The 16,600-nt window shown below is 43.2% G+C and overlaps 1 protein-coding gene and 1 pseudogene across 1 annotated transcript; both read left to right on the top strand.

Annotated features, from left to right (window-relative positions):
* Positions 1 to 1,205: 1,205 nt before the first annotated feature.
* Positions 1,206 to 2,131, top strand: LOC119054166 (olfactory receptor-like protein OLF3; annotated as a pseudogene).
* A 13,326-nt stretch (positions 2,132 to 15,457) lies between these two features.
* On the top strand, positions 15,458 to 16,387 carry LOC128628277 (olfactory receptor 2A2). Its single transcript, XM_053670981.1, has one exon. It carries the CDS (start codon positions 15,458 to 15,460, stop codon positions 16,385 to 16,387), a length of 930 nt encoding a protein of 309 aa, XP_053526956.1.
* The last annotated feature ends 213 nt before the right edge of the window (positions 16,388 to 16,600 follow it).

Genomic DNA, 16,600 nt, shown 5'->3' on the forward strand with positions numbered 1-16,600 from the left:
AAAAGTGGGCTTTCTTGAGTCCTTGAGGTTTTTGGAAATCACTTGTGACTCAAATAAGGTACAAGCAGGATTACCAAGAGTTCCAGAGAGAATGCTAGAATGCTTGAGCTTTCTGATTAATAAGCTATCAGCCGAATTAGAGAGTCTGGGGGTGGAATTGAGCAGACCAGCTATGTCTCTGTTGTGTGAATCATAGAATAGGGAGCATAGCACAAGGATGAGAAAAGACAGTTCTCTGGTGAAGGGCGGGCATAGTCAAGAATTTCAGGTAAAGGTAAGAGGGAACATCAACAGTCATTTCATTGAGTTAATTTCAGCTATCTTCCCTCACTTTATAGTTTCCAAACCACAACTATCACTATGCAGGATACATACCAATTGAACCAGCAGGAACGGCAGCCAGCTTTCGTGATCTCTTCATTAATAGGCTGATGTGCACAGCAAGTATTTGAGTTCTCTCCATTTATTAGGGAAGATAGTTCATGTATTCTTGACTTTGATTTGTTTCTTGACAGCCATCCCCTCTGTCAACCATGCTCTGCCGCTCTTCTGAAGGAGGAGGAAATAACAGATTCTTTCCTCCCATTCTCTCATCCAGATAAAAGACAGCAGGTGAAGGTCTTTCAAGATGGAGCCTGATGGCCCAGGTCTTTGTTCTTCATGTCGCTGACTCTGAAAAGTGACTTTGACAATTTTCTTTGCTACCTAAAATATCTACTTTGTATTTGCCACCTTCTAACTTGTAACCCCAAGTTTCTGATTTTAAATGGGTGGAAACTGAGTGTTTCCTTTTCAAAGAGAATCCAGAGGTTTAAAAAAGTCCATTTAAAAAGCTGTTTCTTTCTGTTCTGTTCCACTCCCTATGGATTTTGAGAGAGTCAGGAGGGGGGAAACTGGTTTCCAACAGAGAAGTAAACAAACTTCAGGGGTTGGAATTGGCCCTAAAGAAGAGGAGTTTGTTTTGGTTAAGTTTTTAACTCAACTGTCTAAACACTTTAATCAAGCTTTTCATACTTAAGGAAGGAGAAAAGCAGAATTTTGTTTTCTCTTTGACCCTGAACCATAACACTGGGTTCCATTATGGTCCCAAAACCTCGGGACCATTTAATATTAGGTGGCTCTTTGGTCTGAATGACCTCATCTGGCCCTCTATCAGTGTCTGGTGTGAATTGATTTTTAACTTGGGTTTTTGTCTTCAGAGGCTCATGGGCAGGGAAAACCAGACATGGGTGAGGGAGTTTATCCTCCAGGGCCTGTCCAGCTGCTGGGAGACTCAGCTGTCCCTCTTCTTCCTCTTCCTGGCCATGTATCTGGTGACTGTGCTGGGGAGCTTCATCCTCCTCCTCCTTATCACACTGGACAACAGCCTACAGATGCCCATGTACTTTTTCCTCAGCGTCCTGTCATGTGTGGACATCTGGTATACCAACAGCACTGTCCCACAGATGCTGCTTCATTTCCTGTCGGCCAGGAAGTCCACCCCATTCCACAGCTGTGTGCTCCAGCTTTGTGTGTCCCTGAGCTTCTAGTTCTTCCTGCTGGGAGCCATGGCCTATGACCGCTATGTGGCAGTATGCCACCTGCTGCACTACACTGTCATCATGCATGGGGGACTGTGCCTGGGGCTGGCTACTGGCAGCTTGGTGGCTGATTTCATGAATTCCCTGATGCAGACAACCATCATCTTTCAGCTGCCTTGGTGCCATAATGTCATTAATCACTTTGCTTGTGAGATGTTGGCTGTGCTGAGGCTGGCCTGCGCTGACATGTCATTGAACAGGGTCATGGTGGCCATCTCAGGTTTCTGGTCATCATGCTTCCCTGTTCCCTGGTCCTATTCTCCTATGGTCATATAGTCTCTGCCATTCTGTGCATTCGCTCTGCTCAGGGATGTAGCAAAGCCTTTGGGACCTGTGCCTCCCACTTCACAGTGGTGACCATGTGCTTTGGAACGGCCATCTTTACATACATGAGACCCACAGCCAGCTCCTCAGCAGAACAGGAAGAGATGGTGGCTCTCTTCTATGCCATGGCAACACTAATTATGAATCCCTTAATCTACAGCTTGAAGAACAAGTAGGTGATGAGTGTCCTAAGAAGAGTACTGAGAAAACTTAGTGAAAACAGGTAAAGATTTATAGAATTTCTACTTTCCTCCAGCAGCCCAGAGAACATTGCAAACAAAAAGGAAATGATTGACAGACCCTTTCGTCTTAGATTTGCTGAGAAGGTGGCTCATGGTGAGCACATTTTTTAATTGACTTTTCACATTAGTCCACATTTTAACTACGTATCATTGCCCTATTATACACATGGCAGAAAGTGCTTTCAGTTATTAAACAGGGGTCTGCTGGGTAATCTGTCCTCCTGGAATTCACATTCCACTTGCCTTTCCTGTTTCTTCCACATATTCCCTCACAACATGAAATGCAGAAAGTGAAAACTTTCAGACTGAGAACAACCCCCCTTCACATCTTGACCCAACCCTCAACAGCAATGCAAAAAGTAAGCTTAATATCTCTACCTCCAATTTCCTCAACTACAAAAAGAGTACTATCTATTATATGTTATCATCTTGAAGAATATGGATAATCCATGTAAAATACCATGTAATAGACTAGTGGCATAGGGTAAATATTCATCTATTTTGAAAACAGTTTTTAGGACACAGTTAAAAGACTAAGCATCATGAGGCTTTCTCTTTCTATACAATTATTCAAAATGAGCTTTTTTCCCTGTTGCATTGGCTGTAGTTGATCACTGTTCTATGTCTGCTCTGGGTTCTTTTACCCAGAGCCGTCGCATCTGTCCGTCCATCCATCTATCCATCCATCCATCCGTCCATCCGTCCGTCCATCCTTCAATCTGATCTATTTAGAATCTATTTATCAATCAAAGCTAAAGTTCTTATTTTTCTTATCTCCAATCCAGAAAAGACCTTTCTCATGAGCTCCAAACACATATGTCCAAGGGCTTGCTTAACAATTTCACATGGAGCATAGGAATCCCATTCTTAACATACTTAAACTAGAACTAATGCTCTCGCTTTCTCCAGCCCAAGCTACTCCTTTTCTTCTTGTTCCAAGATACTTTGACTGTATTAGTAAAAGGAACCACCATACACTCAAACTAATTATTGATTCTATTCTTTCATATCTAATTCATCAATCGATTCCATGAGCTTTGTTAACAAAACATATGATCAGTCTGCTCTGTCTCCACCTCTTCCTTTTGCATTTTATTCTTTACGCTGCAGCTTCCACTTTTTAATTATTATTATTTCTCACTTTATGTTGTAAAATAAAATACAGAGGCAGAAACCAAACTAAACAAATGTGTAACTTAGTGAATTATATAAGACGATGCCCATTGTAACAACCACTCAAGTCAAAAAAGAGAACTGGCAGCCACTACAGAAGCCCCTCCATGTGTTTGTGCTTTTCCCCAAAATGACTGCTACCTCAACCTTTGTAGCAAAGGCCCCTTTCTTGTTCTTCTTTATGGCTTTATTACCCAAACAAACAACCCTAGTCATTGTAATTGTCTTGCCTATTTTTCAACTTGTTATGTATTTCAACTCTCCATCTATAATTTCCCTCCAACTCTTAATTTTCCCTACAATTTATTTGCATGGCCTGGGCCGTTTGACCTGCAGAAGGCACCTTTATCTTAGAAAATAAACCAGGTCACCTCTCTCTCCTGCTTTGAATAAAATGCAAACTACACACTTGCAGGGTTATCCACCAAAGGTCGGAAGAAAACACATACATCTGTGTAAAAGGAAAAATTATTTTTCTACAAGTCATACCTATTCATGGGCAAAACAATCATTGACATGTCATTTTCTTGTGCATGAAATCTGAGACTTATACAATGTCTCTAATGTACTACTACATACTAAAACTTATTCATAAATACTGCCTTTCCCAGGAAATTCTGAGTCCTATCCATTAGCATCATGAACAATTGTGCTCACATTTCTAAATAAAATCTCCAAAGCAAAGGCGTCTTTGAGCTCCCACTTTTCAGAAAGAAGACCATCCAAGCTGCTCCCTTGGGAGAGGCCATCCTCTGCTCAGCAGCCTGTGAGCTCCCTGAGAGCAAGGACTTCGTAAGCACACCTGTAGGCTCAGTGCCTGCACAGTGCAAACAGTTCCTGCTCATTGAATAGGTTATTGACGGAAATTTTCTTTACTGTTTGTTGCAGCTGGGAGAAAGCTGCCTTTCCTGAAGTATGTAAAGGCCACATAGGTTGGAATTTATAATATTAGTAAATAAGGCTTTAAAAAAAATCTCAGGTGCAGAGTTGAGTTAATCGATTAATAATAGTCCTCAGTACATGGAACATTCACCAATTGTGCAAGGCCTCTTTTGTTAGGGCTTAAAAATTAATTATTTTATCCCCTTTTTTCTTATTTCTTTCTTGCTTATGGCTCTCTATTCTACTTTGTTTAAGGCATTTAGTTATGTTGAGGTACATTTATGTATTTTTAAAAAGTGCATTATATTGTTAACTACTCCTCCTGTGTCTATATTATAAAACACTATATTTTAAAAACCCATACATATTTTTAAGAGCCATACATGTTGTTGATCTATTACTTCTAACTATTCATAGTAATCCATGGTGTTTACCACATTTTAGCTGTCACTCTTTGTCATGGAACCCAGCTCCCCGGCACCACCGATAACTCCATATTGCACATCATAATATCACAGGTAAGGACCCAAGTGAGAATTTATTTACAGAATATACACAGCACCTCGGTTGCTAGGTCATGCATGGATAATTCTCTCCAGAATAGCTTTAAAAGTCTACCCTCCTACTTTAGAGTGTAAGAGTTCTTATCTATACACTGCCTGCATGCTCTGAATTTCTTCTACCCTAAAAGATATAAAATTGTTTTATTTTTGATTACTTGGTAAGTAATTGGTATGAACATGTCCTCATATGCTGGTCTGATTCCCACTTCAGTTCACCATAACTCCATCACTGCTGTGATTAGGCCATTGACCACTCTTTCTGTTACAAATAGTACAAATCTGGAAGAACATCTTATCATCTCTACTTTCAAAATATGCACAGTTCACACTTCTCATCATCTCCACTCCTCCACCCTGGTGTGTTCCTGCAAAGGCCTATAGCTATTCTCTGCTTCTATTCTTGTATCTCAACACACAGCGATTCCTGTGAAACATAACTCAGATCCTGCCATTCCTCTTGTGAGTTTTAATATTTTCTCCACAGGTGTCAGACAAAGCTTTGTGAAGTACATATTGTGTGCTAGACACTCTTCTAGGTGTTACAAATACAACAATAAAAAGCAAACAAAACTGTGGCAGGGTAGCTCAGTTGGTTAGAGTGTTGTCCTTATATGCCAAGGTTGTGGGTTTGATCCTTGGTCAGCCATGAGTGCATTAGTGGGACAACAAAAATTGACCTTTCTCTTTTCCTCTCTCTTTCTCCCTCTCTCCTTTCCTTTCTACTTCTCTAAAATCAGTCAATAAAAACATTTTTTCAAGCAAACAAAAATTTCTACTTTCATGGAGATTACATTCTAGTTAAAGGAGACAGACAATACATGTAATAAATAAGTAGCCTGTGTGTGGTGTTCATTGCTATAGAGAAAAGCAAAACAGGAAGGTAGCTAGAGAAGACAGGGACGACTGTAGGCTTTGGCAGAGCCCTGCGTAGAGCACATGCACGCTCTCCACTAAGGAATTCCGAATATTCCAGAGTTTGTGTTGCTGTCATAACTGGCATTCTATTTTATTTTATAGTTGGTTATCGCTGATGTGCAGAAATGCTCCAGATTTCTGGAAGATGGTCTTGCATCTGGTTCTCTCTCATTAAGTGTAATAGACTGTTGACATTTTTCCCTAGCTATATAAGCATATCACCTGTAGGTGATGTTAGTTTTCCCTATATTTTGGTACATCTTCATCTGTTCTCTTATTCACAGGCCAGGACCTCTAATGTCAGACAGTGGCTGTGATAGCAGGTGTCCTTTCTTGAGCCTGGTCCAAAGCAAGTCTATAGGTTCTCCATTACATGTACTGTTTGCTGTGGGTTGAGGGCATTTACCCTTTACTAAGTTAAGTTTCTGAGACCAAAATGTGATAAAGTGAGGGAGTGCCTGCCCTTGTATATAATAAAACATATTATGATGATCTCATTGTTGCAATGCGCAGAGTGGGAAGAGCTGCAGCTTGCAGACGAGACACACATGCGAGGATTTGAAGGGGGTCCCATCCCACCCCGAGAATGGCCGCGGCATTTAGGAGGAAGTCACAGAGTCGCTGTGAGCTCCTGAGTTCGAACCCACAATATATTTTACGCTAAAACTGCTGGAAATACAGGGTGGGGCAGAAGCAGGTTTACAGTCGTGAGTACGCGGAACACGGAGTTTATTCTTGTACCGTTATTTGTTCATTATTGTATTATTTTCTAGGTGAGCGACTCTAAACCAGTGTCTGCCCCACCCTGTATTTGAACTCTCCTCAGAGCCTTTAACAGACAGCCTTGGCAAGGTGCTGATTGTAGCGGAGGCTGTGATGCACAGGGGATCTGTGTACCGATTTCCCACTCTTCTGTGTGCTGAACGTTTTCCGTCATTAACATTTCAAAGAGAACCAAGCCACTGGGCTCTTTAAGTGGCTATATTCAGTAAAATGAATACAGTAAAGGTTCAAGATCTGTTGGAAAACGCAGGCCCGTGGGGCCGTGTGGAGGGCCTTGCCTGAGCAGCCGCAGGTGCGTGGGTAAGTGGACGCCGCGGGAGGATTTTAAGCAGGTGCAGGTGTGCCTGTGTGTGAAGTCCAAGTGTAAGTATGTCTGCTCATCAAGGAATGGACCCAGAGTCAGTATCACGGACGTGGTTGAAAGGTAATGCTAACGCTTGCGATCCGAATATAGTTTTAATCATTTTGGTGGCACTCAGGTGACTGACTATTCCAGTTTGCCCAGGACCGGGGGTTTTTCTGAACTGCAGGATTTTCAGTCCTGGACGGCTGGCCACCTGAGCCGTGGCAACGGACAAAGTGTACAAATTGTGAGTGTGTTCTGTGTTTGAAAGGTGTTTGGTGGGTAACAAAATGGGAGAAAAACCAGGCCACCGAACAGATACAGGAGCCAGCGGTGGAGAGGGTGGTCAGCTCTGCATCCTGTCACCAGAGCTGAAAGAGGACAGGGCCTCAGGCTGGAGAGTTTGGTGTTTTAAAGTGACTTCCTTAGATCGGGAATGGCCAGTCCTGCCTTCAATTATGTAGGCTTGGAAAGCAAAAATCAAAACTAAACTTTAGCCATTGGGTACCACTTAATAGAATCAGTGCTAAAAGCCGAAATCGTGTAAGTGCTTTTAGAAAATAGAATAGAGATGTAGGAATTAATTCGTAACTCATGGATGAACTGCGAAGGCAAAGGCATTGTAATCATTTAGCACAGGGATCCATTCTGTGTGGCATGGCAAATGTAGCCCAGCTCCTGATTTTGAAAACTGACAGAGCTGAGCCCAGGAATCAGTTTTCCCAGGGGGAATCGGGCCTGCATTGTACCTAGGCTGCTTTGAGGCTTGCTCTTGCTAAAACTCTCTCACCCTAAATTGAGGCAGGAAATGTTTACTGCATATCTTTAAAGTAACTTCCTCAAATCTGTGCTAAACCTCCCAAGTATGGAGTGTAACTGGACCAACCACCTTCCCCTTGATCTGCAATATCCTTCTCTTTGAAGTAATTAGCAGCATTCTTTCCTTTGTTTTCTGTAAAAGGTAATCACCTACAGTGAACCTGTACATAGTAAATGAGGACCATCCTCAATGTAACATGCCCAGGAAAGCAATAAAAGCCTGTCCAGGCAGGGGCTGGGGCCCTCTCTCTCACTTAGAGAGTGGCCATGCTGTCCCCTTTTCTCCACAGGACTTCTGTAGTCCATGTGAACTTGTCTGTTGCAGCCACAACACACAGACCACACAGGGCAGAGTCTGCCTGAATTTAGCAATATGGTTAGTTCACAGAGAGATGAAAGCAATCTCTTGCAGCATTTGCAGATAATTAATTTTTATTAATTGTTGATAATTTTATTAAGATAAATCAAATATAAAGTTGAACAAATCTTAGTCAAACATAGGAATATAAAACATAAAGAGGCCCTGGCGGGGTAGCTCAGTTGGTTAGCGTGTCATCCCCACATGCCAAGGTTGCCCTTCAATCCTTTGTCAGGACACATACAAGAAGCAACCAATGGAGCTTTGGTAAGTGGAACAACAGCCGCCCACCCCCCCACCCATCTCTCCCTTCCTCTCTCTGAAATCGATCAATTAAAAAAGCCCATAAACATAGCTGACTTCCTATACTCCCAACTAGATGATTTCACTTTATTTGCTCATCTTGTTGATCTTAATTAATCAATGATTGAGTCTGCTTGGCATTTGTTTTGCTGCGCTGTAAATGAGGTTCTGGGCTAAGGGTTTCAGCGACAGAAGGATGAGCTTGGGTCCTCTGATGTGGCAGCGCATGTTTCTCTTTTGTCAGGAGGCTGCCTTGGGCAGCCTCGGCAGCAGCCCCCTGGGCCATATCCCTGGAAGCCGCTTGGACTTCGGGGTTTGGTCACTGAGGTCGTGTGGGCTCTGATTCTCAGGAGTATTGGCAGGTGGGCTCAGACTCACCGCCAGAGACCGGCAGTCACAAGGCCTTCCCTCCTCGTACCTCAATCACTTTATGGCCAGAGCTTGCCTTTGACATTATTTCTTTTATCTTCAAAAAGAGGGGAAGAGGGGGAGAAAGAGAGGGAGAAAAACATCAATGTGAAAGAGAAACATCGATGTGAAAGAGAAACTCATTTGGTTGCCTCTTGCATGTGCCCCGACCAGGGACCAAACCCACCATCCAGACATATGCCCTGACTGGGAATCGAACCCGTGACCTTTCACTTTGAGGGACGATGCCCAACCAAATGAGCCACACCTGTCGGGATGATATGTGTCCTCTTGGGAGGTTTTATGCCATTTAGAGGTAGTGGCCCAGGCTCTGTAGGAGCCCATTTATTACATATTAGGGGTTGGGATAAGAAGTTTGAATTAGCAAAACTATTCTATGCCCAAGTGATAAATTGCGATATTTGCCTCAGTCTCCTGTTTGCAAATCTGTTTGCATCCTGTGAGAATCTATCTGCTCCTGCCCTTTCCAAAATGTTTCCTCTGAGGGCAGTGAAACACAGGTAATCTTTATTTTTCTCCAGAGAGAACGTTCAGCAAAACTTTCTTTTTTGGCCTCCCTTAGGAAAGATGTATGTTGGGATAATGATGTATGGGGCACCATTGCAATTTCTGAATTCTCAAGAGTCCAGTTGGTTGGATGGAGCTGATCAGAAACACTATCGTTGCTCCTGGGGGTGCAGAGAACAATAGCTGTGTCACCCTCCGACACCATCATAAAGAGAAGTATTTTCAACCCTGGGATTTCTCACCAGGGACACAGCTAGAGGAAGGAAGAGGCCTGCCTCCCACGGCATTGCCTCCAGGTTAAAGCAGAATCTTAAGGTCACAGCGAGAGTTAACGCGCCGTGCACAGAGGAGACCGATTAGCACTGGTAGGTGGTTTGGGATGAGGGTGATTGCCTTAGGATGAGGAGACAGCAGAAATCACCTGGACTGCGGTGACAGACGTTCGTCTCCTCGAGTCAGAGTGCGCATTCAAGGCGGCTGTGCAGGAAGGCAAACAAGTTATCCTGGGTGGGGCTCTTCCTAGCTGGGCTGTGAGCGTGGACCTTCTCACTCCACCTCATGTCCTTCCCTATGTTTACGTCTCCTCCGATAATGGGAGGAGAAATGGAGACCAGAACTGGCCTGAAAGGAAACTAAGTAGAAAGACAGCCCTGGCTGGGGTGGCTCAGAGCAGTGGATTGACCGTCAGCCTGAGAACCCACAGGGTCACAGGTACAATTCCAGGCAGGGCACAGGCCTGGGTTGTGGGCCAGGACTCCAGCTAGGGGTGCACAAGAGGCAACCGATTGATGTTTTTCTCCCTCTTTCCTCCCTCCCTTCCCCACTCCCTAAAAATAACTAAATAAAATTTTTTGAAAAAATAGAAAGACAAAGAAAATGTGAAACTCCTTTTCCAGGCCATGACCTCTGCCTGTGGCTTTCTGAACTGGGCCACAGAGGTGAAAGGTCATCCTACACTCAGATGAAGGTTTAATGTGCAGAGATGTTACATAACTTGACCCAAGTCACTTAGTGGAAGGATAAACAGAGCTATGTGTATAGATACGGAGACTTCCACCAGTAAAATTTCCGATACAACACTTGCTGCTAACCTTTGTATCACAGAGTGCCCAGCCATAGCTTAAAAGCAAGCAGAAGTCCTACTGATAGTGTTTCTAAGCAGTACTCATTGCCTGTCCCAAAACAGTAAAATGGTGATGGTAATTCTTTTTTTTCATTCTTTTTTAAAATTGATTATGCCATTACATTTGTTCTATTCCCCACCCCGTTCCCCTCCACCCTGCAACCCCCCCCCCCCCCCCTATCATGAACACCCTCACCACCCTCCCCCTATCTTTCTATCTACTGTCTATGCTTATTTTCTGTACCTCTCCCCCTTCCCTCCTCCCACTCCCACTCCACAGCAACCCTGATCTAGCTTCCTCTACGTTAGGTGTGGTTGTTGATAACTGTGATGATGTAATTTCTGAGATATATTCCACCCGTTTATTAATGAGCATCGGTGTATTTCACTCTCTGACAGCATCTGTCTGTTAGGAAGGCATTTTCCTGGCCTCAGGGAAGCATAGGATGACTGCCAGTGCTGCGGTTTTGTGCACACGCCACAGAGCTGGAGCGTGTTTCAGAGGCTCCTGTGCTGGGGGCACCCCCTGCCCCTGTGGGGAAGCGCTCTTCCTGACTCTATAGTTTCATTTCCACGAGCTGGTCACATTCTCATTCCATTGACTGACAAGTGGAATTATTTTCCACCATCAAATGCTCTCGTGTTTGTTCTCTCTTCCATTGCTAGAATGACTCAGTGTTATGTGATATCTCAACTTTTATTTTTAGTTTTGGCCAATCGAAAAATATTAATATAATGGTAACTAAAATCGCAGAACAAAGGATCAGATAATTTAGAATTAAAAAAACACAGCTGCAAAAAGCCATCTGGGAAGTCAGATTGTGATGCAGAGAGGTAAGAGTTCCTAATCAGTAAAAACGGGTTATCCTTACTTAAATTATTCACTTTTCGGTTTAGAGATTAAATGTATTTCAATCATTGCTGGTTGTTTCTAATAGGGTCTGAAAAGACTGATATAGTCCTGAGGTTTCTTACCCTATCCTGAACTCTAGACAATTATTTTTGTAGCTAAAGTTAATTTCCCTTACTGAGTACACTGTTATGTAGAATTGTTGCTCGCTCGATCATACTTATAGAAAAGAAAAGTCTGGGAGTTCATATGAGATTTTATTTCTAAGAGACACCACTCCACCTTAACTGATGCTTCTCTCGGGTTCGTAGTTTAAAAACTTCAAAGCTCTGGCATGCATTGAATTGTGATTTTAAAGTTACTTTAAACAGTTCTTCTTTTGATTAATACAACTTCCTCTTCACATGTCTCTAAATACAAGTGCAAAGCAGATCTAAACTAGAAAATGTGTTTGACTGTTTATAGGTTTATAACAGTCCACTATTATAGACTAAAATGATTGCCAAATCATTAACATCTAATGGTCAACATTTTATTTATTTAAAGCAAAAATAACAGCTTTGCCAACACACAGGATCTATATATATGTACAGGGTGGGCCAAAGGTAGGTTAACACTTGTTCATATGGAAAATAGGACAATAACTAATAAATAAGAACACAAGAATAAGTGAACTGTTTTGTGCACTCAACAGCTTTCACTCAGCCCTGTATTTAGTCCTCAAAGTGTGTGTTTTTCACTGTGTCTGGCACTCACTCATTTAACAAAAACATCATAGCTTCCATCCAAAAGGGCAGAAAGAAGTATATGATAACACTATCATATCCATTTTATATGCTGGAAGCATTTGAATTCAGTGGAAAGGCCTTCTGTACCACACTCTTCACTATTTCATCCTTGACCCTGTCTTTAAAGATAACTGGAGAATTACAGTGACAATCTAATTATTTTCACTGAAAACTTGGACCAGTGCTGCGCATTTAACATCAGTTTGTAGCGACTCCCCGTTCGTGACGAGTCAGTGCCCAGAACAGCCTTGAATCCAGCACCATTGTGGAAAGGGCCAGGCCACCTCTGCCCTGACTTCTGACTGAGCCTGGGCAGAAAGAGCTGGCTGGCCCTTGTTTATGGTGATTCTTTTTGAATAAGCAAGGAGAGCTCTTTAATCAAACAGGAGGTCTTGGCCAAGAATGCACAGGAAGTCACAGGACTGTCATGCCCTTTAAGGCATCCCTTTCTTCCCTCCCTTCCCCTCTAAAATCTTTAAAAAAAATCTTTTTAAAAAAAAAACAAAGGTGATCATATATGTGAAGAATTGTAATTTTAGTACAAAAGTAAATTTAACTCACAATGGACTGAAAACTACTTCTTGTCTATGTGGAAATTTGCTGTGATTGTGCAAGATAAAATGACATGTACCACGCGTATGTAAATGCTGCAGTGCTATGCTAAATAACAACAGGTGATACACTTATTCTCTTCTGTGCAGCAGATGAAGTTTGGGCTGAAAAGTCTTGCTTCTGATGTCAGTTATGTAAGAAACAATAGTAATTCTCAGTGTAGAGCCTAAATTTGAGAGAAAAATAACTACAGTGGATTGAGTTTAAAAAATATTGCATATAAACAATGATCAATGCTTAACATAGACTTTCTAAAGGGGAGGGGAGCCTTATTTATAGCATCTGCTGATGTCTGTGGTGTAAATATTCCCACCAGGGCCAATTTCAATCAATCAGTATGTCCTCACTGAGCACAAAGTGGGAAATACATCAGTACAGACAGAGCTGGCCAGCCAGCGAAAACAATCAAATTTCAGGAGTTGCAGAGGTTGTCAGGTGTCCATGTAATTTCCTGTATTTTTATTAGCCTTCCCTTAAGTTCGAGTGAATACAGATGAGTGTTCCTGGCCTGAAAAGTGAGCAGAAGTGGTGGGCGTCTTTTCCCAGCCGAGGCAGCTGGGAGCAGGTGTTCACCTTCTGTTTTCCTGCTGTGATTCTGAGGACGCGTGTCCTGCAGGAGGGGGTGGGCTGCCTCTTTCACATCTGACTCTGTGCGAGCGTGCGATTCACATAGCTGCATAAGGCACAGAGGACTGTCTGTTGTGTTGTGTCCCCTGGGTGTGACACAGGAGGAGTAAAAAGGGTGGCGTACGGGATATCATGGCCATTTAGAAAACTTCAGAAACCTAGCAAGTAAGAAACTAAGACAAGGTGTGTCTGAAGTGTGTTAACCCTTGGGGACCAGAGGGCAGTTGGATCTAGGCATGGTCACAAGGCTAGTGATTAGGGGAAGGGGAAGGTCTGCATATTGTTGGTGGTCCCTGCGTGGATCCTCCAAAAGTGGACACTGAGATGGCATTTGCAATGCAGCAGACTGTTTTAGGGAATCAACACTTGCAGAAGGGCAGGGGAGCTTGGAAACCTTCCATGTCAGTGCAGTGAAGGTTCGGTAAACACCAAAGGCAGCTCTGAAGCACAGGGACCCCAGTTTCCCTACACTGGGTTGCAGGGGCTGGGCCTTCCTGTCCCCACCACAGTCAGTGGTGGGTTGTGGGCAGCATGGGAAGTGCCTGTGCTGGGGTGAGGCATCTCTGCATCTGAGGCCACTGGGAAGGAGCTATGGGCTGGGGGTGGGGGGTGGGCTGTGTATTGGCAGCTGGGGAAGACAGTCCCCTCCCCAAAATCAGCGCTCTCCTTACCCATCACTCAGGTTGCATGCAGATTTGAGGAGTTTCTTTTTCTTTTGTTATTGCTTTCTCATCTACCACTTATCAAGTAATGGCAAGAGTAACCCAAAGGGGGTGCATTATTCCCAGTTCCAGTCAGAGGTTTAAGGCACACACCTCTTGGGGTCCAGCATAATAGAAGTACCTCCCCATCAGCCCCGGCTGGTGTGGGTCCGTGGATTGAGTGCTGGCCTGTGCACCAAGGGGTTGCTGGTTTGAGTCCTGGTTGGGGCACTTGCCTGAGATGCAGGCTGGGTCCCCAGTTGGGGGCGCATGGGGGCAACCACACATTGATGTTTCTTTCCCTCTCTTTCCCCCTCCCTTCCCTTCTCTCTAAAAATAAATAAATAAAATCTTAAAAAATAAAAAAGAAGTACGCATCAGGTCGGACAACCACAAGGGAAGTCTGAATGTGGGTTTACAAAGTCTAAATTGTGGAGTCGGCCACCTTCCCCACTGAGGGAGTCTGGCCCAGGCTGAGCTTTAAAACACCTCCTGTGCTTGCTTTTATTTCTCTCCTGGCCAGAAAATGGAAGGAGTGTCCTTCATCAGTGATTTCACTCCCAGGAATGTATCCTAAGATTTTCATTAAAAAACAGTGTGTAGATGTGTACACCATATATTTACACACACATACTGCTCCCACACACACACAGGCGTGTGTACACTGCCCCATGACACACGGTCAATGGGAGGCACATAGTCCCCAGTCTGATTGCCAGAAAGGGAGAGTCACTAAATTATAGTATATGCATGAAATGAAAAAAAGCAAAGAACAACAATGGTTAAATGTCATAGAAGACTGTGACATGGTGAAGGGTTCAGGAATGGTATTGCCAAAGGAAAATCAAAGGATCTAATATTTATTATTTTAAAAGTTTCTATTATACAGTAAGTGCATACATATGCATGCAAGACTAAACATTCACACACCAAAATAATCAGAGTGCTTACCTAAAAACATATATTTGTAAGTTATTTATATTATTTTTTTGTTTGTTTCTATAAAGAAGTAGAAAATTGTCATATCTTCAGTGAAGACACAAATCTTGTCCAATATGAATAAGCCTTTTGAAACTTTGACCTGTGACTTAAAATTGTCTATTGTCAGCAAATTTTTCACATGGAAGGAAAAATAAGTAAGGGAATTAAGTGAAAAAGTAAAATAAAGTTCTAGAATTATGAGATGTTTTAAGCTAAAACTAAACCACCAGTTAGGATGACTACTTTTAAATTAGTGAACTATGGCAGATTTTCCAAAAGAGGTTGGAAAAGCTGAAGTAGAGGCTCTAGAATGAAGAATTTGTCTGGATGGCTCTTTTACCAATGACACAATGTCACATTATGCTAAACAGTTTGTCTTTCCTTCATAAATGTGGTTTTGAAATGTTTGTTAGGTTAACACTGAAAACAATTGAAACATAATAGAGACTAGCATGTGTACGTATGTTCTTTTGTATTAAGTAATTTCAATTTTTATTGATTCTCCAGCCCTGACCTTTATCACACTTCAGTTCTTGAGCAGGTCTCTGTAAGGAATGGGGGGGAACCGATCACGGGTCACAGAGTTCGTGCTGCTGGGATTCCAGCTCAGCGCAGAGACAGAAGTGCTCCTCATCTGGGTCTTCTCCCTGCTCTACACCTTCAGTCTGTTGGCAAATGGCATGATCTTTGCACTCATCTGTCTGGACCAGAGACTACACACCCCCATGTACTTCTTCCTCTCCCACCTGGCCATCATTGACATGTCCTTTGCTTCCAACAATGTCCCCAAGATGCTGGCAAACTTAGTGACCCAGAATAGAGCCATCTTCTTTGTCCCATGCATCATGCAGACCTTTTTGTATATAGCTTTTGCTCTCACAGAGTGTCTGATTTTGGTGGCAATGTCCTATGATCGGTATGTGGCCATCTGCCACCCCCTTCAGTACACAGTCATCATGAGCTGGACTGTGTGCACAGTCCTGGCAGCCACATCCTGGTTGTGTGGATTTTTCCTGGCTCTGATACACGTGCTTCTCCTTCTAAGGCTGCCATTCTGTGGGCCCTGTGAAGTCAACCACTTCTTCTGTGAGCTCTTGTCTGTCCTTGCACTGGCCTGTGCTGACACCTGGCTCAATGAAGTTGTCATCTTCGCTGCTTCTGTCTTTATCTTAGTCGGGCCCCTCTGCTTGGTGCTGGTCTCCTATACCAGCATCCTCTGGGCCATCCTGAAGATCCAGTCTGGGGAGGGCCGCAGGAAGGCCTTCTCCACCTGCTCCTCCCACCTCTGTGTGGTCGGGTTCTTCTTTGGCATTGCCATGGTTATTTATATGGTCCCAGAGTCCCCTCATAAAAAGGAACAAGAAAAAATACTGTCCCTGTTTTACAATCTCTTCAATCCATTGTTAAACCCGCTCATCTACAGCCTGAGGAATGTTCAGGTGAAGGACGCCTTGTATAGGGTGCTGCAGGTGAGGTCCAGGTGAAGGATGGACAGAACTTTTGGCTAAGCAGAACCTATTCTCTTTGAGATGTAGTTTGAGAATGACTTAAAAGTCAGAAAAACTACCTAGCAGTAAAGTTTGATAAGAGAATGTGAATTTTCCAAGACTGAAAGTGGGGAAAATTTTGATGTACAAGGATAGTCCCTGAGTAGTTTTGTTCAGAGATGAAACATCTGGATTGTGGATTGTATGCCT

The sequence above is a fragment of the Artibeus jamaicensis genome, unplaced genomic scaffold (assembly GCF_021234435.1).
Source record: "Artibeus jamaicensis isolate MK-2021 breed Jamaican fruit bat unplaced genomic scaffold, CSHL_Jam_final contig_662, whole genome shotgun sequence".
NCBI lineage: Eukaryota > Metazoa > Chordata > Mammalia > Chiroptera > Phyllostomidae > Artibeus > Artibeus jamaicensis.